The following is a 24452-nucleotide window of genomic DNA, read 5'->3' on the forward strand; positions in this document are numbered from 1 at the left end:
GAGAACATAGCCCAGCAGACAAATCATTACAAACAGTAACCAGCCAAGTAGAAGAGTTACACAAGTCAGATAAAATTAATCCCTTACCTTTGATGATCTTCATATGTTTGCACTCAGAAGACATTCATTTATTCAATAAATGTTCCTTGTGTTCGAAAAAGTATCTCTTTATATCCAAAACCTCAGTTTTGTTCGCGTGTTTTCTTCAGTAATCCACAGGCTCAAACGCAACACACACACAAAAAAAATGGTATCCATAAAGTTCATAGAAACATGTCAAACAATGTTTATATTCAATCTTCAGGTTGTTTTTAGCCCAAATGATCTATAATATTTCAACCGAACTATAACGTCATCAGTATAAAAGGTAAACAAGAAAGACACTCTCTGGTCGCGCGCATGTAAAAGCTCTGTGACACGGCAGGGTCCACTCATTCAGACTGCTCTTACGCCCTCATTTTTCAGAATACAAGCCTGAAACAATTTCTAAAGACTGTTGACATCTACTGGAAGGAACTGCAATTTGAGTCCTAAGTCAATGGATACGGTAATGGCATTGAATAGAAAACTACAAACAAACAAAAATTCCTACTTCCTGAATGGATTTCTCTCAGGTTTTCACCTGCAAAATCAGTTCTGTTACACTCACAGACATTATTTTAACAGTTTTGGAAACATTATAGTGTTTTCTATCCAAATCTACTAATTATGTATATCCTATCTTCTGGGCCCGAGTAGAAGGCAGTCTAATTTGGGCATGCTTTTCATCTAAAATTCCAAATGCTGCCCCCTACCCTAGAGAAGTTAAGAATGACGGAGACAACTGTGTTCTTGGGGACCTTCAAAGATGCATCATTGTTTTGGTACCCTTCCCCAGATCTGTGCCTTGACACAATCCTGTCTCAGAGTTCTACGGACAATTCCTTCGACCTCATGGCAGGGTTTTTGGTCTGACACGCACTGTCCACTGTGGGACTTTATATAGACAGGTGGGGGCCTTTTCAAATCATGTCCAATCAATTGAATTTACCACGGGTGGACTCCAATCAAGTTGTAGAAACATCTCATGGATGATCATTGGAAACAGGATTCACCTGAGCTCAATTTCGATTCTTATAGCAAAGGGTCTGAATACACATGTAAATTGGGTATTTCTGTTTTTAAGTTTTATTAATTTGAGACTATTTCTAAAAACCGGTTTTCAGTTCGTTATTATGGGGTATTGTGATGTCATTATGGGGTATTGTGTGTAGATTTCTGAGTATTTTTTTTATATATATAATCCATTTTAGAACAAGGCTGTAATGTAACAAAATGTGGAGAAAGTCAAAGGGTCTGAATACTTTCCAAATGCACTGTATACATTTATTGGTAGCATTAGCTGGCTCTTGTTGGCTGTACCTGTGCCAAAACTACGGTATTTTTCATCCTATAGTTTTTTTCTCCAGACATTTTATAAAATAGTGATCCAACATGTTTTAAGCTCTTTAATTTCCATGACTGATCAAAACAAATGTTCTCAGGATCTCTCGTGTCTCTCTGCAGCAGACACATAGTTAGAAATCTGTTTGAAACATCAAATCCCAATATCGAATCCCAAAACATATAGAATCGTGAGAATTGCAATACATATCGAATTGGCACCTAAGCATTGTGATAATATTGTATTGTGAGGTCCCTGCCCTAAAAGAAAGGATTGGGTCGTCTCATGTCATCCACGCCGTGGAGGCAATTTGGCAACATAAATTACCCAGACCTCTCAATGTTTCTGCTGTCATGGCGATGGAATGGAGCCATCTATTACTCTATTGTTACTTGTCAGGACGCTAGCTGCACCGCGTGACAGTGAACTGGGTGGGTGTCTGTCTGCATGTGTGTGTGCAGGATCTTAACTCTCTCTCTCTTGTCTCTCTATATCTGGTCTCTCTCTCTCTCTCTTCTCTCTTTTGCCTCTCTCTCTCTCGCTCTCTCTTTGATCTCAATTCAATTCAAGGGGCTTGGGAAGCATGGGAAAAATGTGTTAACATTGCCAAAGCAAGTGAGGTAGATAATAAACAAAAGTGAAACAAAAGTGAAATAAACAATAAAAATGAACAGTAAACATTACACATACAGAAGTTTCAAAACAATAAAGACATTACAAATGTCATATTATATATATATATATATATATATATATATACAGTGTTGTAACAATGTACAAATGGTTAAAGTACACAAGGGAAAATAAATAAGCATAAATATGGGTTGTATTTACAATGGTGTTTGTTCTTCACTGGTTGCCCTTTTCTTGTGGCAACAGGTCACAAGTCTTGCTGCTGTGATGGCACACTGTGGAATTTCACCCAGTAGATATGGGAGTTTATCAAAATTATCAAAATTGGATTTGTTTTCGATTTCTTTGTGGATCTGTGTAATCTGAGGGAAATATGTCTCTCTAATATGGTCATACATTGGGCAGGAGATTAGGAAGTGCAGCTCAGTTTCCTCCTCATTTTGGCGGCCTTTCTCAATAGCAAGGCTATGCTCACTAAGTCTGTACATAGTCAAAGCTTTCCTTAAGTTTGGGTCAGTCACAGTGGTCAGGTATTCTGCCACTGTGTACTCTCTGTTTAGGGCCAAATAGCATTCTAGTTTGCTGTTTTTTTTGTTAATTCTTTCCAATGTGTCAAGCAATTATCTTTTTGTTTTCTCATGATTTGGTTGGGTCTAATTGTGCTGCTGTCCTGGGGCTCTGTGGGATGTGTTTGTGTTTTTGAACAGAGCCCCAGGACCAGCTTGCTTAGGGGACTGTTCTCCAGGTTCATCTCTCTGTAGGTGATGGCTTTGTTATGGAAGGTTTGGGAATCGCGTCCTTTTAGGTGGTTGTAGAATTTAACGGCTCTTTTCTGGATTTTGATAATTAGTGGGCTCCTTCAGTCCCCTCTCTCCCTCCTTCCTCTCTTTGTATCTCTCGCACACACACACACACACACACACACACACACACACACACACACACACACACACACACTCTCTCTCTCTCTTTTCATTGCCTCTCTCTATATTCCCCTTGTCTTTGCTATATTCCTCTCTTCCCACAGGGTTGGGCTCAATTCATAATTAAATTCAGAATGCCTAATAAAATCTTGATTTTGAATTGAAGTAGTAAACAGAATTTAAATATGAATTTGTATTAAGGGAAATAGAATTGAATGCAATGAACTCCAAATGCTCCTTCTATTCTATATTAGGTATAGTCTATACAAATATACAGTTGAAGTCGGGAGTTAACTTACACTTAGTTTACAGTCATTAAAACGTGTTTTTCAACCACTCCACACATTTCTTGTTAACGAACTATAGTTTTGGCAAGTTGGTTAGGACATCTACTTTGTGCATGACACAAGTAATTTTTCCAACAGCTGTTTGCAGACATTATTTCCCTTATAATTCACTGTATCACAATTCCAGTGGGTCAGAAGTTTACATACACTAAGTTGACTGTGCCTTTAAACAGATTGGAAAATTCCAGAAGATTATGTCATGGCTTTAGAAGCTTCTGATAGGCTAATTGACATCATTTGAGTCAATTTTAGGTGTACCTGTGGATGTATTTCAAGGCCTACCTTCAAACTCAGTGCGTCTTTGCTTGACATCATGGGAAAATCACAAGAAATCAGCCAAGACTTCAGAAAAAATGAGTAGACCTCCACAGGTCTGGTTCATCCTTGGGAGCAATTTCCAAACGCATGAAGGTACCACGTTCATCAGTACAAACAATAGTACGCAAGTATAAACACCATGGGACCACTTAGACATCATACCGCTCAGGAAGGAGATGCGTTCTAGAGATGGATGTACTTTGGTGCGAAAAGTGGAATCCAGCCAGAACAACAGCAAAGGACCTTGTGAAGATGCTGGAGGAAACAGGTACAAAAGTATCTATATCCACAGTAAAACAAGTCCTATATCGACATAACCTGAAAGGTCGCTGAGCAAGGAAGAAGCCACTGCTCCAAAACCGCCACAAAAAAAGCCAGACTACGATTTTCAACTGCACATGGGGACAAAAATCACACTTTTTGGAGAAATGTCCTCTGGTCTGATGAAACAAAAATAGAAATGTTTGACCTTAATGACCATTCTTATCTTTGGAGGAAAAAGGGGGAGGTTGCAAGCCGAATAACACCATCCCAACCGTGAAGCACGGGGGTGGCAGCATCATGTTGTGGGGGTGCATTGCTGCAGGAGGGACTGGTGCACTAAACAAAATTGATGGCAACATGAGGTAGGAAAATTATGTGGATATATTGAAGCAACATCTCAAGACATCAGTCAGGAAGTTAAAGCTTGGTTGCAAATGGGTATTCCAAATAGACAATGACCCCAAGCATACTTCCAAAGTTGTGGCAAAATGGCTTAAGGACAACAAAGTCAAGGTATTGGAGTGGCCATCACAAAGCCCTGACCTCAATCCTCCTTTGTGGGCAGAACTGAAAAAGTGTGTGTGTGCAAGGAGGCCTACAAACCTGACTCAGTTACACCAGCTCTGTCAGGAGGAATGGGCCAAAATTCACCAACTTATTATGGGAAGCTTGTGGAAGGCTACCCAAAACGTTTGACCCAAGTTAAACAATTCAAAGGCAATGCGACCAAATACTAATTGAGTGTATGTACACTTCTGACCCAATGAGAATGTGGCGAAAGAAATAAATCATTCTCTGTACTATTATTCTGACATTTCACATTCTTAAAATGAAGTGGTGATCCTAACTGACCTAAAACAGGGATTGTTTTACCAGGATTAAATGTCAGGAATTGTGAAAAACTGAGCTTAAATTAATTTGGCTAAGGTGTATTTAAACTTCCATCTTCAACTGTACATCATGTCTAAAACATCAAACATGTCATTATGTACATACATATAAAACTATTGATTATCAGGACAAACTTAAAAGTGATGATCAAGGAAAACAAAACCTGTATGTGGATATTCTAAGTTATTACATTTAATTTATCAATATGGGGGAAAATACTACATGTCCCAGAATGCATTAGTTCCCATTTTCAAAATCAACACAAAATGGCTGCCCTGTCACAACAAGCTTAGAGATGTGATGTGGTTGATGCTTCTTACCACCCTTAAATTCACTAAGAGGGCTTTGGATGCAAGGACTTTTGGGCCCAATTGCTCTGTCATTACAAAATTCAATGGCATTGGTTGTCGAGAAAATATAATTGGCTATTGTAAGCACTTAGGTCAAAAGTGTATGTGAATATTGTTTCCGGAGAAAAGTGATATAAACTTTGGTATCTGGAAGTTGTGACCTGTCAGAGTCAATGAAACTCTCATGTTCTACGACTGACTGGAATATCTTTGAATTTCACTGAATTAAAAATGATATTTCCTGTCACTCAAACTCAAAAATCAAATTCTACGTCCTGTGGGGTGTGGCCAATTCAATTTTGAATTTCAACTCATGAGTTGAATGGGAGTCAATTCCAAAATTCTGAATTGAACGCAACCCTGCTATATAGTGCATTATGGGCCCTGGCCAGAAGTAGCGTACTATATAGGACATAGGGTTCCATTTGGAACAGACACACACTATATTTTAAGTCTCTTATTATGTTACAGGTACATTTGACCCATTTCCGCGTTGGAGTTACCCAAAATACTAGTTAAGCTCTTTTTTTGCTCTCTCCATTAAATTAAATAACTTTTCCTCATTTAGGGTCATTTAGGGTCATGAACCTAACTTTAAGATGCGGACACACTGATGATGTGTTGTGAAATGTCTGTGTAGATTTTGTATACAAACATGGATGTTGTGGGTCCTTTTGACCCGGAGGTTTTCATGTGTATAGATCTTTGGTCCAAAATAAACAATCGTCTCTGATGTATTTTTGTTTCGACTGCTTCTGGATTTTATAATTACCTTTTGGTGAAAGTTACGTTTTGGTGAAAGTGAGCTTTCCCAAGCTTTCTCTTTCTCAGTGCTGAGCAGCAGATCTCTGACACAGACACTCAAAAAAATTTGCTCCAAACAGAAAATGCTTGTTTGTGAGAAAGGAAATATGTTTAACAAAATAGTTAAATATTTTGTTTTCAAATCAAATGTTGTTGTATTTCTTCTTTCTGAAATGTCTGACAAGACAAAATCAAGTTTTGGCTGTTTTTACTTTGACTATCTTGAGTGTGTTTAAATTAAACTGTGCGGGTCAATCTGACCCATAACACAATGGATGTTGTTTTTTTGTCTCAGCAATGCACAAGGGTTAATGTCACTCCTGGGATGATGGAAATGAAAAATGAAAATCCTTGCATCATAAATCCCCAATTGCCAGTTCCCAGCTACAGTACAAAGGACTTCTGTAATGGCTAGGATTTATGGTTCAGGTATACATCACACAGTCATATAACTTGTATTCTGGCACAGGACATTGCTAGCCTCTTCCCTAGAGGATTGGGGATTTAACATGAGGATATTGGATGTAAAATGTGTTTAGCTCTGGCCAAAAAGTATTGTCATTTCAGAAACACCCTATATGACCCTGCAATGTCAGTTAAGGGTGAACTGTCCCTTTAACAGTGTATCTCTCCCCTGTAATATGTGTGAACTGTCCCTTTAACAGTGTATCTCTCCTCCTGTAATATGGGTGAACTGTCCCTTTAACAGTGTATCTCTACTCCTGTAATATGGGTGAACTGTCCCTTTAACAGTGTATATTTCCTCCTGTAATGTGGGTGTACTGTCCCTTTAACAGTGTATCTCTACTCCTGTAATATGGGTGAACTGTCCCTTTAACAGTGTATATTTCCTCCTGTAATGTGGGTGTACTGTCCCTTTAACAGTGTATCTCTCCTCCTGTAATATGGGTGAACTGTCCCTTTAACAGTGTATCTCTACTCCTGTAATATGGGTGAACTGTCCCTTTAACAGTGTATATTTCCTCCTGTAATGTGGGTGTACTGTCCCTTTAACAGTGTATCTTGGCTCCTGTAATGTGGGTGAACTGTCCCTTTAACAGTGTATCTCTACTCCTGTAATATGGGTGAACTGTCCCTTTAACAGTGTATATTTCCTCCTGTAATGTGGGTGTACTGTCCCTTTAACAGTGTATCTCTCCTCCTGTAATGTGGGTGAACTGTTCCTTTAACAGTGTATCTCTACTCCTGTAATATGGGTGAACTGTCCCTGTGTATATTTCCTCCTGTAATGTGTGTGTACTGTCCCTTTAACAGTGTATCTCTCCTCCTGTAATATGCGTGAACTGTCCCTTTAACAGTGTATCTCTACTCCTGTAATATGGGTGAACTGTCCCTTTAACAGTGTATATTTCCTCCTGTAATGTGGGTGTACTGTCCCTTTAACAGTGTATCTCTCCTCCTGTAATGTGGGTGAACTGTTCCTTTAACAGTGTATCTCTACTCCTGTAATATGGGTGAACTGTCCCTGTGTATATTTCCTCCTGTAATGTGTGTGTACTGTCCCTTTAACAGTGTATCGTTCCTCCTGTAATGTGGGTGAACTGTCCCTTTAAATCCAAACCAATGTTGTATGAGTACGTTATCTTTTGTACTATCCATCTAATATCTCTCCCTGTAATGTGGGTGAACTGTCCCTGTGTATATTTCCTCCTGTAATGTGTGTGTACTGTCCCTTTAACAGTGTATCGTTCCTCCTGTAATATGGGTGAACTGTCCCTGTGTATATTTCCTCCTGTAATGTGTGTGTACTGTCCCTTTAACAGTGTATCGTTCCTCCTGTAGTGTGGGTGAACTGTCCCTTTAAATCCAAACCAATGTTGTATGAGTACGTTATCTTTTGTACTATCCATCTAATATCTCTCCCTGTAATGTGGGTGAACTGACAGAGATGGCGCTGCAGTGGATAGCAGCTGTTTTACGGGCTTGCAATTTTTGTGTTGTTTTTTTTTACGCTAATCATAGTTTTCTTTGTACATAATATACCTGCCATCGTTTTTTTAGGACCGAAAACAGCTTCCGGATATCAGAACAGCGATTACTAACCTCAATTTGGACAAACATTTCTACTTCAAAAAGTTGGCAGCTCTGGACGTTCTGCTTTCTCTGGAAGAGAAGCCCCGATCCCCGGGACTCCAAAGAGAAAGCCATGCAGGCGAGTCGGAACCCCTGATCAGACTACGTCGGTGAGCAAATTGTCCTCTGTTCACGTTCGCAAACGTGTAATCACTGGAGAACAAACTGGATAGGAGCTCCTGTCCTACCTGAAAAAAACTGTAATATCCTATGTTTCTCGAGTAGTGGCTGAACGAGTACATGGACATGCGTCTCAATGGTTTTTCTATGCATCGTCAATACCGGACAGCAGATTTGAGTAAGATGAAGGGAGGAGGAGTTTGTTGTTTTGTTAAAAACAGCTAGTGCACGATCTCTAATGTTAAAAAGTTTCGAGTTTTTTGCTTGATTGAGATATAATACCGCATGATAAGTTGCACACCATAATATTTACTTTCATTTATATTTTTCGTCGATGTCCATTTACCACAACAAACCGATGCTGGCACTAAGACTCAATGAGCTGTGTAGGGCCATAAGCAAACAACTTAATACACATTCAGAGGCGTTGTTTCTCGTGGCTGGTGATTTTAATACAAGGAAACTGACATCCGTTTTACCACATTTTTACCAGCACATCACCCGTGCAAATAGAGGTGACAAAACTCTAGATCACCTTTATTCCACACACAGAAACACGTACAAGGCCCTCCCATTTGGAAATTCTGACCATAGCTCTATCCTCCTACTTCCTGCTTACAAGCAAAAACTCAAACAGGAAGTGCCGGTGACGTGCTCAATACTGAAGTGGTCTGATGAAGCGGGTGCTAAGCAACCGGACTGGTTCGACAGCACAGATTGGAATATGTTCCGAGATTCATACGATGACATTGGGGAGTTTTACCACAGCAGTCACCGGCTTCATTACCAAGCGTGTGAAAAATAAAATTATTTTAGTATTTGATTGAACTATCGTTTTAACTTCAAACTTGAATAACTATTTAATGTTGATTTAACTATCGTTTAACTATATCAATGAGAGATCCCTGACAGTTTCTCTCTCCGCTCCTCCCCTCTGCCAGACGGACGGCTCCAGAGACAGCGAGGACAACTTCATCATGTTAAATACAGTATGTGAACTGTAACGGCGGTGAACTAATATTTACAGTGTTTGTCTCTTTCAGACGGACTGCTCCAGCGACAGCGAGAGTGAAGATAACTTCATAGTGATCCCACCCAGAGACCATCTGGGCCTGGCCATCTTCTCCATGTTATGCTGCTTCTGGCCCCTGGGCATCGCTGCTTTCTACTTCTCCCAGGGGGTAAGCAGGACCCACACACACACACACACTGTATTCACCACCCTTCCTGGGGTTACAGTCTCCTTTTTATCATTTTGGAACTATATTCACAAGTGTGCAGTGAATTTTCAAAACTCTCAGTACAAAAAAACTATCTTCAAAACCTTTGATTTTACATAAACAAAATGTTGGTAGATATCGTTCACAACCATTGATCCAAAATATACGTTTACTGTGAAATATAATCAGGACATTGGTTTAATCACCGAAAGACTACATAATTGAACTAAATAGAGAAGATTTCATTAACAACAACTTAATCTATTAACAAATCCAATGTTTCAATATTGTCCTTTTAAATTTTATTTATTTATTTATTTTACCTTTATTTAACCAGGTAGGCTAGTTGAGAACAAGTTCTAATTTACAATTGCGACCTGGCCAAGATAAAGCAAAGCAGTTCGACACAAACAACAGAGTTACACCTGGAGTAAAACAAACATACAGGCAATAATACAGTAGAAACAAGTCTATATACAATGTGAGCAAATGAGGTGAGATAAGGGAGGTAAAGGCAAAAAAAGACCATGGTGGCAAAGTAAATACAATATAGCAAGTAAAACACTGGAATGGTATATTTGCAATGGAAGAATGTGCAAAGTAATGGGGTGCAAAGGAGCAAAATAAATAAATTAATTAAATACAGTAGGGGAAGAGGTAGTTGTTTGGGCTAAATTATAGGTGGGCTATGTACAGGTGCAGTAATCTGTGAGCTGCTCTGACAGTTGGTGCTTAAAGCTAGTGAGGGAGATAAGTGTTTCCAGTTTCAGAGATTTTTGTAGTTCGTTCCAGTCATTGGCAGCAGAGAACTGGAAGGAGAGGCGGCCAAAGAAAGAATTGGTTTTGGGGGTGACTAGAGAGATATACCTGCTGGAGCGTGTGCTACAGGTGGGAGATGCTATGGTGACCAGCGAGCTGAGATAAGGGGGGACTTTACCTAGCAGGGTCTTGTAGATGACATGGAGCCAGTGGGTTTGGCGACGAGTATGAAGCGAGAGCCAGCCAACGAGAGCGCACAGGTCGCAATGGTGGGTAGTATATGGGGCTTTGGTGACAAAACGGATTGCACTGTGATAGACTGCATCCAATTTGTTGAGTAGGGTATTGGAGGCTATTTTGTAAATGACATCGCCAAAGTCGAGGATTGGTAGGATGGTCAGTTTTACAAGGGTATGTTTGGCAGCATTAGTGAAGGATGCTTTGTTGCGAAATAGGAAGCCAATTCTAGATTTAACTTTGGATTGGAGATGTTTGATATGGGTCTGGAAGGAGAGTTTACAGTCTAACCAGACACCTAAGTATGTGTAGTTTTCCACGTATTCTAAGTCAGAGCCGTCCAGAGTAGTGATGTTGGACAGGCGGGTAGGTGCAGGTAGCGATCGGTTGAAGAGCATGCATTTAGTTTTACTTGTATTTAAGAGCAATTGGAGGCCACGGAAGGAGAGTTGTATGGCATTGAAGCTTGCCTGGAGGGTTGTTAACACAGTGTCCAAAGAAGGGCCAGAAGTATACAGAATGGTGTCGTCTGCGTAGAGGTGGATCAGAGACTCACCAGCAGCAAGAGCGACCTCATTGATGTATACAGAGAAGAGTGTCGGTCCAAGAATTGAACCCAGTGGCACCGCCATAGAGACTGCCAGAGGTCCGGACAGCAGACCCTCCGATTTGACACACTGAACTCTATCAGAGAAGTAGTTGGTGAACCAGGCGAGGCAATCATTTGAGAAACCAAGGCTGTCGAGTCTGCCGATGAGGATGTGGTGATTGACAGAGTCGAAATCCTTGGCCAGATCAATTAATTTTGAATGTAGTATGTTACAATACTGTAAATTACAGTACATTACACTGTTTTCACATTAGGTAATGCACTGAACATCAACATTCCATAATTGAGGACATATTTCACAATGTAATCAAATTAAATAAATAATGTTTAGCAGGCAGTAGTTTGCATTAAGCCTGTCTTGAGTACTTGCCCATAGGTTCTGGTCAAAATCTGTGGGGGTGGAATCGTTTGGCACAGCGAATCCAATCCTGGAATAGGTCTTGATTGAAATCATTGCATCCCTCATCCATGGCCTGAAGGAGGGTGTCACGCTCATGGGAATGGCAATCATACATCTTCCACCTGTACTGTAATCGTATATTGTATTTTAAAGTATTGTATTGTACTTATGTATTGTAGTGGCCATGTACATGGCTCAGTTCATAACAGCATGGCACTAGCAACACCAGAGTTGTGGGTTCAATTCCCAGTGGGGTCTCATACCAAAATGCTTGGACTCTTGTCACTTTGGATTAAAGTGGCTGCTACGTAAATTACATATATTACAGTACTGTAATGGCCTATATTACAGTACTGTAGTGGCCTATATTACAGTATTACAGGACTGTAATGGCCTATATTACAGTATTACAGGACTGTAATGGCCTATATTACAGTATTATTGGACTGTATTGGCCTATTTTATGGTATTACAGGACTGTATTGGCCAACTAAATTTTAGTAAAGCATACTTTTTATGTTTCTACTTTACATACATACATTTTCATTATGTAGTTCTCAAAATTGATCTGCAATTTTTTTAGAATTCAAGGCACACTTAACCAGCATGGCTACCACAGCATTCTGCAGTGATACGCCATCCCATCTGGTTTGCGCTGGGTGGGACTATCATTTGTTTTTCAACAGGACAATGACCCAACGTACCTCCGGTCTGTGTGTGGCCTATTTGACCAAGAAGGAGATTGATGGAGTGCTGCATCAGATGATCTGGCCTCCACAATCACCCGAACTCAACCCAAATGAGATGGTTTGGGATGAGTTGGACCGCCGAGTGAAGGAAAAGCAGTCAACAAGTGCTCAGAATATGTGGGAACTCTTTCAAGACTTTTGGAAAAGCATTCCAGGTGAAGCTGGTTGAGAGAATCCCAAGAGTGTAAAAAACTGTCAAAGGCAAAGGGTGGCTACTTTGAAGAATCTAAAATCCCAAATATATTTTGATTTGTTTAATGATTCCATATGTGTTATTTCATAGTTTTGATGTCTTCACTATTATTCTACAATATAAAAATAAAGAAAAACTCTTGAGGTGTTTCCAAACTTTTGATTGGTACTCTAGGTATTCCTATTGTTCAGGTGGGTGAGGGCAATGTGGAGTGCAATTGAGATTGTGTCATCTGTGGATCTGTTGGTGCGTTATGCAAATTGGAATGGTTCTAATGTGACTGGGATGATCGTGTTGATGTGACCCATGACCAGCCTTTCAAAGTATTTCATGGTTATAGATGTGAGTGCTATGGGGCGATAGTCATTTAGGCAGGTTACCTTGGTGGTCTTGGGCACGGGGGCAATGGCGGGCTGCTCGAAACAAGTTGGTATTATAGATATTACAGGGATATGTTGAAAATGTAATTGAAGACACTTGCCAGCTGGTCAGCGCATGCTCTGAGTACATGTCCTGGTATTCTGTCTGGCCCCGCGGCCTTTGTGAATGTTAACCTGTTTAAAGGTCTTACCGCGTGATCACAGAGCCATCTGGAACAGCTGGTGCTCTCATGCATGGTTCAGAATTGTTTGCTTCGTTTAGCTTGTCTGGTAATTTTGCATGGCTGGGCAGCTCGCGGCTGGGTTTCCTTTTGTAAGCTGTGATAATGTGCAAGTCCTGCCACATCCATCGAGTGTCAGAGCCGGCGTAGTAGGATCTTAGTCCTGTCTCGACACTTTGCCTGTTTTATGGCTGGTCCAAGTTTGTAGCAGGATATCTTATAAGCATCCGGATTAGTGTCCAGCTCCTTGAAAGCAGCAGCTCTAGCCTTTAACTCAGTGTGGATGTTGCCTGTAATCCATGGCTTCTGGTTGGGATATACGTGCGGTCACTGTGGGGAAGACGTCATCGATGCACTTGTTATTGAAGCCGGTGACTGATGTGGTAACCTCCTCAATGTTCTCAGATGAATCCCGGAACATATTGCAGTCTGTGCTAGCAAAACAGTCCTGTAGTTTAGGGAAAGTGGGAAACCTGGTCAGTTGTACAACTGAATGCCTTCAGCTGAAATGTGCATTTAACCCAACCAACCCCTCTGAATCAGAGAGATGCGGGGGCTGCCTTAATCAACATCCACGTTTTTGGTGCCCAGGGAACAGTAGGTTAACTGCCTTGCTCAGAATGACAGATTTTAACCTTTACAGCTCGGGGATTCGATCAAGCAACCTTTCGGTTACTGGCCCAACGCTCTAACCACTAGGCTACCTGCTTAGAATTCATGCTTAGAATTCCCTTCATTTCATGTCACTGGTAATTCCTGTTTGAGTTTTTACTTGTAGGAATGAATCAGGACGATATAGAGTTCTGGTCATATTTGCGGGGGGGGGGGGGGGGGGGGGGGCTTTGTGTGTGTTTCTGTGTGTGGAGTGAAGGTGGTGTAGTTTTTTGGGGATAAAACGGATTTCAGTTTTCCTGCATTGGAGAAACAGAAGAAGTTCCCTGCATTAACGTCCCCGGCCACTTGGAGCGCTGCCTCTGGATGAGCATTTTCTTGTTTGCTTATGGCCCCATACAGCTCGTTGAGTGCGGTCTTGGTGCCAGCATCGGTTTGTGGTGGTAAATAGATGGCTACGAAAAATATAGATGAAAACTCTCCTGGTAAATAGTATGGTCTGCAGGTTATTGTTATGTATTCTAACTTGTAGAAAACCAGTTTAGTGAAATCAATACGTTTACTAAATGTTGAAGTAATTAAGAGCATCAATTGAGAGCAGTCAGACTATGTAATAGTTAAATGTCTTTTAACAAAAGAGAAGAGAATCATATTACAAATAATGTGAGTATTGCATTTCGAAAAGACAATTACTTTTTACGAACATGTATTGCAATGTGAAACGTATTTCTAGATGAAACACTGATTTAAGTTTGGTGAAAAAAGTGCCAGGTTTCCTCCAGACATGACACTTGGCATCCAGGCCAAAGAGTTCAATCTTGGTTTCTTCAGACCAGAGAATCTTTCGGTGCCTTTTGCCGAACTCTAAGCGGGCTGTCATGTGCCTTTTACTGAGGAGTGGTTTTTGTCTGGCCACTCAACCAATAAGGCCTGGTTGGTGGAGTGCTGCAAAGATGGTTGTCCTTCTGGAAAGTTCACCCATCTCCACAGAGGAACTCTGGAGCTCTGTCAGAGTGACCATCAGCTTCTTGGTCACCTCCCTGACCAAGGCCCTTCTCCCCTGATTGCTCAGCTGTAGGAAGAGTCTTGGTGTTTCCAAACTTCTTCCATTTAAGAATGATATAGGCCACTTTGTTCTCGGGGACCTTCAATGCTGCAGAACTTTTTTTTTGGTACCCTTCCCCAGGTCTGTGCCACAATCTCGGAGCTCCACGAACAATTGCTTCGAACTCATGAGGTGGTTTCTGCTCTGACATGCAGTCAAGTGTAAATTATACCTACAGATAATTCTGTTTTTATTTTGTATAAATTAGCAAAAATGTCAAAAAACCTGTGTTTGCTTTGTCGTTATGGGGTGTTGTGTGTAGATTGTAGAAAAAAGTAATTTAATCCATTTTAGAAGAAGGCTGTAATGTAATTTTTTTTTGAAAAAGTCAAAGGGTCTGAGTACTTTCTGAATGCACTGTACAAAAGTAATTTAAAAAAATATAAATAAGACACATAACACCTGTCAATACCTGGACACATCAGTGCTTTCTAATTCTCAGGACTATAACACACACCCAGTGGTGTGAAGTACTTAAGTAAAACTACTTTAAAGTACTACTTAAATAGTTTTTTCGGAGTATCTGTACTTTATTTTACTATTCATATTTTTGCCAACTTTTACTTCACTACATTCCTAAAGAAAATAATATACTTTTTCCTCCATACATTTCCCAGACACACAAATGTACTTGTTACATTTTGACAGGAAAATGGTCCAATTCACACACTTATCAAGAGAACATCCCTGGCCCTACTGCCTCTAATCTGGCAGACTCATTCAAACTTCTTATGGCTGCAATCCCGTTAACGGGATCGATATGACAACAGCCAGTGAAAGTGCAGGGTGCCAAATTCAAAACAACAGAAATCTCACACTTAAAATTCCTCAAATATACATGGATTTTATACCGTTTTAAAGTTAATCTTGTTGTTAATCCCACCACAGTGTCCGATTTCAAATAGGCTTTACAGCAAAAGCACCACAAACGATTATGTTAGGTGACCACCAACTCACAGAAAAACCCAGCCATTTTTCAAGCCAAAGAGAGGAGTCACAAAAAGCACAAATAGAGATAAAATGAATCACTAACCTTCGATGATCTTCATCAGATGACACTTATAGGACTTCATGTTACATAATACATGTATGTTTTGTTCAATAAAGTGCATATTTATATTTTTAAAAATCTCAGTATACATTGGCGCGTTATGTTCACTAGTTCCAAAAACATCCGGTGATATTGCAGAGAGCCACATCATTTTACAGAAATACTCATTATAAATGTTGATGAAAATACAATTCTTAGACATGGAAATATAGATACCTCTCCTTAATGCAACCGCTGTGTCAGATTTCAAAAAAACTTCCCGGAAAAAACAAACCATGCAATAATCTGAGACGGCGCTCAGAAAAATTAAAAAGATTATCCGCCATGTTGGAGTCTACAGAAATCAGAAATTACATTATACATATTCCCTTACCTTTGATGATCTTCATCAGAATGCACTCACAGGAATCGCAGTTCCACAATAAATGTTTGATTTGTTCGATAATGTCCATTATTTATGTCCAAGTAGCTACTTTTGTTTTGCGTGTTTAGTACACATATCCAAATACTCGTGCAGGTCCAGCCGAACGACGGACAAAAACTTCAAAGAGTTATATCACAGGTCAAAGAAAAATGTCAAACTAATTATAGAATACATTTTTAGGATGTTGTTATCCTAAATCTTCAATAACGTTCCAACCGGAGAATGTCTGTGTCTATGTCTGTAGAGAAGCAATGGAACGCAGGTCGCTATCATGTGAAATGCGCGTGGCTCTGGCTCTCTTCCAGACCACTGACTCAAAGAGCTCCCATCCGGCTCCACAACACAGTGGAAGCCTCATTCAAGTTTCTAAAGACGGTTGACATCTAGTGGAAGCCCTAGGAAGTGCAACTTGATCCATATCCCACTGTGTATTCAATAGGAGCTGGGTTGAAAATCGACCAACCTCAGATTTCCCACTTCCTGTTAAAATTTCTTCTCAGGTTTTTGCCTGCCATATGAGTTCTGTTATACTCACAGACATCATTCAAACAGTTTTAGAAACTTCAGAGTGTTTCTATCCAATACTACTAATAATATGCATATATTAGCAACTGGGACTGAGGAGCAGGCCGTTTACTCTGGGTACCTCTGGGCACCTTTCATCCAAGCTACTCAATAATGCCCCTGCAGCCATAACACGTTTTAAACACAAATGCTTGTTTGTAAATTATGTCTGAGAGTTGGAGTGCCCCTGGCTATCCGTCAATGAAAATAAATGGAACATTGTGCCATCTGGTTTGTTTATGATTTGTACTTTTACTTTTAATACTTAGGTACATTTTAGCAATTCCGTTTACTTTTGATACTTAAGTATAGTTTAACCCAAATATTTTTAGACTGATACTCAAGTGGTATTTTACTGGGTAACTTTCACTTGAGTCATTTTCTATTAAGGTATCTGTACTTTTACTCAGGATTGGACAATTTAGTACTTTTTCCTCCACTGCACACACTTGTTACCTGGACACATCAGTGCTTTATACTTCTCAGGGCTATAACACAGCCAGGCTGTTGATGGCCAAGTCCATCTCAAGTCTGAAGTCTTATTAACGAAGGCTAAACATCTAGTCTCCTCATCTGTTTGTGTGACCCCGGAACTTGGCAGGCAGACGGAACTTGGCTGTCTGTGAATTATCTTAGCAGCTTATTTAGTTCTTCCTCAGTAATTATAGGAAATTATCTAGTCTAATGATTAGAGATGTGTTTAGAGATGGCTGATTCCTTCAGCCTGTCAATCTACTTCGAGTGAAGCAGCAGGAGAGGGGCATGGCAGAAGAAGGGCATTTTTTTACCTCTACATGATCGGTGGGACACCGCGGGACGGTTGAGCTAACGTAGGCTAATGCGATTAGCGTGAGGTTGTAAGTAACAAGAACATTTCCCAGGACATAGACATATCTGATATGCGCAGAAAGCTTAAATTCTTGTTAATCTAACCGCACTGTCCAATTTACATTAGCTATTACAGTGAAATAATACCATGCTATTGTTTGAGGAGAGGCACAGTTTTGAACTTGAACAGTTATTAATAAACTAATGAGGCACATTTGGGCAGTCTGATACAACATTTTGAACAGAAATGCAATGGTTCATTGGATCAGTCTAAAACTTTTCACATACACTGCTGCCATCTAGTGGCCAAAATCTAAATTGCGCATGGCCTGGAATAATACCTTATGGCCTTTCTCTTGCATTTCAAGATGATGGTACAAAAAACTGTCTTTGTATTGTCTTTTACCAGATCTATTGTGTTATATTCTCCTACATTCATTTCACATTTCCACAAACTTCAAAGTGTTTCCTTTCAAATGGTATCAAGAATATGTATAGCCTTACTTCAGGTCCTGATCTACAGGCAGTTAGATTTGGGTATGTCATTTTAGTCAAAAATGTAAAAAAAGGTCCGATCCTTAAGAGGTTTTTAATATGTGTATGTGATCCCTGCATGGAGAAGAAAAGGTGCAAATTAACTGCTAAATACTTGTGAAGAATTAAACATCAAGCTACCAGGAACCCATTATCCTCCAGTGCCACCATATTCCAGAACTGCAACCTACCTGGAGTGTCCTGAGGTACAACCTACCTGGAGTGTCCTGAGGTACAACCTACCTGGAGTGTCCTGAGGTACAACCTACCTGGAGTGTCCTGAGGTACAACCTACCTGGAGTGTCCTGAGGTACAACCTACCTGGAGTGTCCTGAGGTACAAGGTGTCAAGTGCTCAGAGACATGGCCAAGGTCAAGAAGGCTGAAATACGACCACCACTGAATAATATTCACAAGTTGAAGCATCTAGATTGGGTTAAGAAATACCTGAAGACAGGTTTTTTTTGTTTTGTTTTATGGACAGATGAAATGAGAGTGACTCTTGATGGACCAGATGGATGGGCCCGTGGCTGGATAGTAATGGACACAGGGCACCACTTCAAGTCAGGCGTCAGTAAGGTGGAGGAGGGGTGCTGGTATGGGCTGCTATCATTAAGGATGAGATAGTCTGACCTTTTCGGGTTGAAGATGGACCGAAACTCACCTCCCAAACTTACTGCCAGTTTCTGGAAGATTCTTTCTTCAAGAAGTGGTACAGGAAGAAGTCCTCAGCATTCAAGAAGGCCATGCTCTTTATGCAGGACAATGCTCCATCACATGCATCCACGTACTCCACTGCTTGGCTAGCCAGCAAGGGCCTCAAAGATGCCCCAATAATAACCTGGCACCCTTCCTCACTTGACTTAAATCCTATTGAGAACTTGTGGGCCCTTCTCAAACGTGAGAATTCAAATGAGGGAAGACAATAGACTTCTTTGAACAGCATTTGGGAGGCTGTGGTTGCTGCTCCAGTGAAAGTTGATCGTAAACAGATCACAAGTTCAAACAGGTGCCATTAATACAGGTAACGAGTGGAGGACAGAGGAGCCTCTTAAAGAAGAAGTTACAGGTCTGTGAGAGCCAGAAATCTTGCTTGTTTGTAGGTGACCAAATACTTATTTTCCACCATCATTTGCAAATAAATTCATAAAAAATCCTACAATGTGATTTTCTGGATTTTGTTTCTCATTGTGTCTGACATAGTTGAAGTGTACCTATGATGAAAATTACAGGCCTCTCTCATCTTTTGAAGTGGGAGAACTTGCACAATTGGTGGCTGACTAAATACTTGTTTGCCCCACTGTACATACATACATACAGTGCCTTGCGAAAGTATTCGGCCCCCTTGAACTTTGCGACCTTTTGCCACATTTCAGGCTTCAAACATAAAGATATGAAACTGTATTTTTTGTGAAGAATCAACAACAAATGGGACACAATCATGAAGTGGAACGACATTTATTGGATATTTCAAACTTTTTTAACAAATCAAAAACTGAACAATTGGGCGTGCAAAATTATTCAGCCCCCTTAAGTTAATACTTTGTAGCGCCACATTTTGCTGCGATTACAGCTGTAAGTCGCTTGGGGTATGTCTCTATCAGTTTTGCACATCGAGAGACTGACATTTTTTCCCATTCCTCCTTGCAAAACAGCTCGAGCTCAGTGAGGTTGGATGGAGAGCATTTGTGAACAGCAGTTTTCAGTTCTTTCCACAGATTCTCGATTGGATTCAGGTCTGGACTTTGACTTGGCCATTCTAACACCTGGATATGTTTATTTTTGAACCATTCCATTGTAGATTTTGCTTTATGTTTTGGATCATTGTCTTGTTGGAAGACAAATCTCCGTCCCAGTCTCAGGTCTTTTGCAGACTCCATCAGGTTTTCTTCCAGAATGGTCCTGTATTTGGCTCCATCCATCTTCCCATCAATTTTAACCATCTTCCCTTTCCCTGCTGAAGAAAATCAGGCCCAAACCATGATGCTGCCACCACCATGTTTGACAGTGGGGATGGTGTGTTCAGCTGTGTTGCTTTTACACCAAACATAACGTTTTGCATTGTTGCCAAAAAGTTACATTTTGGTTTCATCTGACCAGAGCACCTTCTTCCACATGTTTGGTGTGTCTCCCAGGTGGCTTGTGGCAAACTTTAAACGACACTTTTTATGGATATCTTTAAGAAATGGCTTTCTTCTTGTCACTCTTCCATAAAGGCCAGATTTGTGCAATATACGACTGATTGTTGTCCTATGGACAGAGTCTCCCACCTCAGCTGTAGATCTCTGCAGTTCATCCAGAGTGACCATGGGCCTCTTGGCTGCATCTCTGATCAGTCTTCTCCTTGTATGAGCTGAAAGTTTAGAGGGACGGCCAGGTCTTGGTAGATTTGCAGTGGTCTGATACTCCTTCCATTTCAATATTATCGCTTGCACAGTGCTCCTTGGGATGTTTAAAGCATGGGAAATATTTTTGTATCCAAATCCGGCTTTAAACTTCTTCACAACAGTATCTCGGACCTGCCTGGTGTGTTCCTTGTTCTTCATGATGTTCTCTGCGCTTTTAACGGACCTCTGAGACTATCACAGTGCAGGTGCATTTATACGGAGACTTGATTACACACAGGTGGATTGTATTTATCATCATTAGTCATTAAGGTCAACATTGGATCATTCAGAGATCCTCACTGAACTTCTGGAGAGAGTTTGCTGCACTGAAAGTAAAGGGGCTGAATAATTTTGCATGCCCAATTTTTCAGTTTTTGATTTGTTAAAAAAGTTTGAAATATCCAATAAATGTCGTTCCACTTCATGATTGTGTCCCAATTGTTGTTGATTCTTCACAAAAAAATACAGTTTTATATCTTTATGTTTGAAGCCTGAAATGTGGCAAAAGGTCGCAAAGTTCAAGGTGGCCGAATACTTTCGCAAGGCACTGTACATACATACATACATGTCCTAAAATGTGCACCCGTACCCAGGCACCTCTGGCTTATGGCTGTGGACTCGCTCTGATTTTGTTAATTCTACTTTTTCTGTCTTTTTTGTTGTTGTTTACATACAGAAAAAATAAAGGTAAAAAATCAACAGAAGTCACTTGAACCCAGGCTAGCACAAAGAGAAGATTGATATGGTAGACAAGCCTATAAACAATCTATATACACACATCATTAGCCACTTACAAGATCAATATTCTTTTACAATGTATTTCTAGGTATCCTTTTTTCTTTTATCCCAGGCTTCATCCAAAAATTCAGCAAACGGAAATACACAATGGACAAAAAAAACCACATTTAAATTTCTCCTCACCACTCAGCCACATAATACCAGGTTATATCTGGTGGTCTGTCTCCTCATCACTCAGCCACATACTGCCAGGGTATATCTGGTGGTCTGTCTCCTCATCACTCAGCCACATACTGCCAGGGTATATCTGGTGGTCTGTCTCCTCACCACTCAGCCACATAATACCAGGTTATATCTGGTGGTCTGTCTCCTCATCACTCAGCCACATACTGCCAGGGTATATCTGGTGGTCTGACTCCTCATCACTCAGCCACATAATACCAGGGTATATCTGGTGGTCTGTCTCCTCATCACTCAGCCACATAATACCAGGTTATATCTGGTGGTCTGTCTCCTCATCACTCAGCCACATAATACCAGGGTATATCTGGTGGTCTGTCTCCTCACCACTCAGCCACATAATACCAGGTTATATCTGGTGGTCTGTCTCCTCATCACTCAGCCACATAATACCAGGTTATATCTGGTGGTCTGTCTCCTCACCACTCAGCCACATAATACCAGGTTATATCTGGTGGTCTGTCTCCTCATCACTCAGCCACATAATACCAGGTTATATCTGGTGGTCTGTCTCCTCATCACTCAGCCACATACTGCCAGGGTATATCTGGTGGTCTGTCTCCTCACCACTCAGCCACATAATACCAGGTTATATCTGGTGGTCTGTCTCCTCATCACTCAGCCACATACTGCCAGGGTATATCTGGTGGTCTGTCTCCTCATCACTCAGCCACATACTGCCAGGGTATATCTGGTGGTCTGTCTCCTCATCACTCAGCCACATACTACCAGGGTATATCTGGTGGTCTGTCTCCTCATCACTCAGCCACATAATACCAGGGTATATCTGGTGTTCTGTCTCCTCATCACTCAGCCACATAATACCAGGGTATATCTGGTGGTCTGTCTCCTCATCACTCAGCCACATAATACCAGGGTATATCTGGTGGTCTGTCTCCTCATCACTCAGCCACATAATACCAGGGTATATCTGGTGGTCTGTCTCCTCATCACTCAGCCACATAATACCAGGTTATATCTGGTGGTCTGTCTCCTCATCACTCAGCCACATACTGCCAGGGTATATCTGGTGGTCTGTCTCCTCATCACTCAGCCACATAATACCAGGGTATATCTGGTGGTCTGTCTCCTCATCACTCAGCCACATAATACCAGGTTATATCTGGTGGTCTGTCTCCTCACCACTCAGCCACATAATACCAGGTTATATCTGGTGGTCTGTCTCCTCATCACTCAGCCACATAATACCAGGTTATATCTGGTGGTCTGTCTCCTCATCACTCAGCCACATAATACCAGGTTATATCTGGTGGTCTGTCTCCTCATCACTCAGCCACATACTGCCAGGGTATATCTGGTTGTCTGTCTCCTCATCACTCAGCCACATACTGCCAGGGTATATCTGGTGGTCTGTCTCCTCATCGCTCAGCCACATAATACCAGGGTATATCTGGTGGTCTGTCTTCTCATCGCTCAGCCACATAATACCAGGGTATATCTGGTGGTCTGACTCCTCATCACTCAGCCACATAATACCAGGGTATATCTGGTGGTCTGTCTCCTCATCGCTCAGCCACATACTGCCAGGGTATATCTGGTGGTCTGTCTCCTCATCGCTCAGCCACATAATACCAGGGTATATCTGGTGGTCTGTCTCCTCATCGCTCAGCCACATAATACCAGGGTATATCTGGTGGTCTGACTCCTCATCACTCAGCCACATAATACCAGGGTATATCTGGTGGTCTGTCTCCTCATCGCTCAGCCACATAATACCAGGGTATATCTGGTGGTCTGACTCCTCATCACTCAGCCACATAATGCCAGGGTATATCTGCTGTGCTTTCTGGATAAGAGCAAGTGTCTATCATGGTAGAAAGGGCAATAGAAGATAACATGAGTGTCGTTCTCTATTTCTTCAAGGTCCCAATAGTTACATAGTCTTTCCTCTTCTGTTTCACCACAATACCTACCTGTTTCAATACGCAGAGGCACTATCCCTGATCTTACCTGTTTCAATATGCAGAGGCAATATCCCTGATCTGACCTGTTTCAATACGCAGAGGCACTATCCCTGATCTGACCTGTTTCAATACGCAGAGGCACTATCCCTGATCTGACCTGTTTCAACACGGAGAGGCACTATCCCTGATCTGACCTGTTTCAATACGCAGAGACAATAACCCTGATCTGACCTGTTTCAATACGCAGAGGCAATATCCCTGATCTGACCTGTTTCAATATGCAGAGACAATAACCCTGATCTGACCTGTTTCAATACGCAGAGGCACTATCCCTGATCTGACCTGTTTCAATACGCAGAGGCACTATCCCTGATCTGACCTGTTTCAATACGCAGAGGCACTATCCCTGATCTGACCTGTTTCAATATGCAGAGGCACTATCCCTGCTCTTACCTGTTTCAATACACAGAGGCACTATCCCTGATCTGACCTGTTTCAATACGCAGAGGCACTATCCCTGATCTGACCTGTTTCAATACGCAGAGGCAATATCCCTGATCTTCCCTGTGCACATAGCTATCCCTTGCTTTTAGGTAGGTTATACCTAACATGTCTCTCACACACGAATGCATCCTTAATCAAACAAAAGGTTCTCAATTTGGGTTTATGATAAATCCCCTCCGCCCATTTTTTGTTGTTGTCATATTGCATCAACAGTTGTTTTTTTAATCATGTCTATGTCAACCTTCATTTGGTTTTCGTACAGATGTTCACAGTCAGACTCTTGGAAAAGGGTCAGACCTTTCAGTTGCTCAGGCTCCTCCCCCTATGGATAATTCCATAGAACAACTGTATTAGCTAGTCTGGCAGTTGGCACATCCAACAGTCTATTCCAATGTCTCACCATTACACACCTTCCATCTCACCTCACAGGGTTCCCAGCCCGTGTCCCCTGTTATTGCAAATATAGGTTCAAACTTGTGGACTTGTGGACACCTAAAAAATAATAATAACGTACTGCTCTGTTATGGACGCGTTAGTTTTAGAGATACCTCTTAGCACCCCACGCTCCTGCTAAAGAATCAAATCCAAGTTTATTTGTCATGTGC

The 24452-nt window shown here is 41.1% G+C and overlaps 1 protein-coding gene across 1 annotated transcript in view; it reads left to right on the forward strand.

The window, feature by feature from the left end:
* Positions 1-24452, forward strand: part of syndig1l (synapse differentiation inducing 1-like) — an 83313-nt gene that overhangs the window by 47968 nt on the left and 10893 nt on the right. The window contains exon 3 of the mRNA XM_021601071.2: positions 9211-9348. Within this exon, the coding sequence (XP_021456746.2) occupies positions 9211-9348 (138 nt within the window). The remainder of the gene's footprint in view (positions 1-9210; positions 9349-24452) is intronic.

This window comes from Oncorhynchus mykiss, chromosome 4 (assembly GCF_013265735.2).
Source record: "Oncorhynchus mykiss isolate Arlee chromosome 4, USDA_OmykA_1.1, whole genome shotgun sequence".
Classification (NCBI taxonomy): domain Eukaryota; kingdom Metazoa; phylum Chordata; class Actinopteri; order Salmoniformes; family Salmonidae; genus Oncorhynchus; species Oncorhynchus mykiss.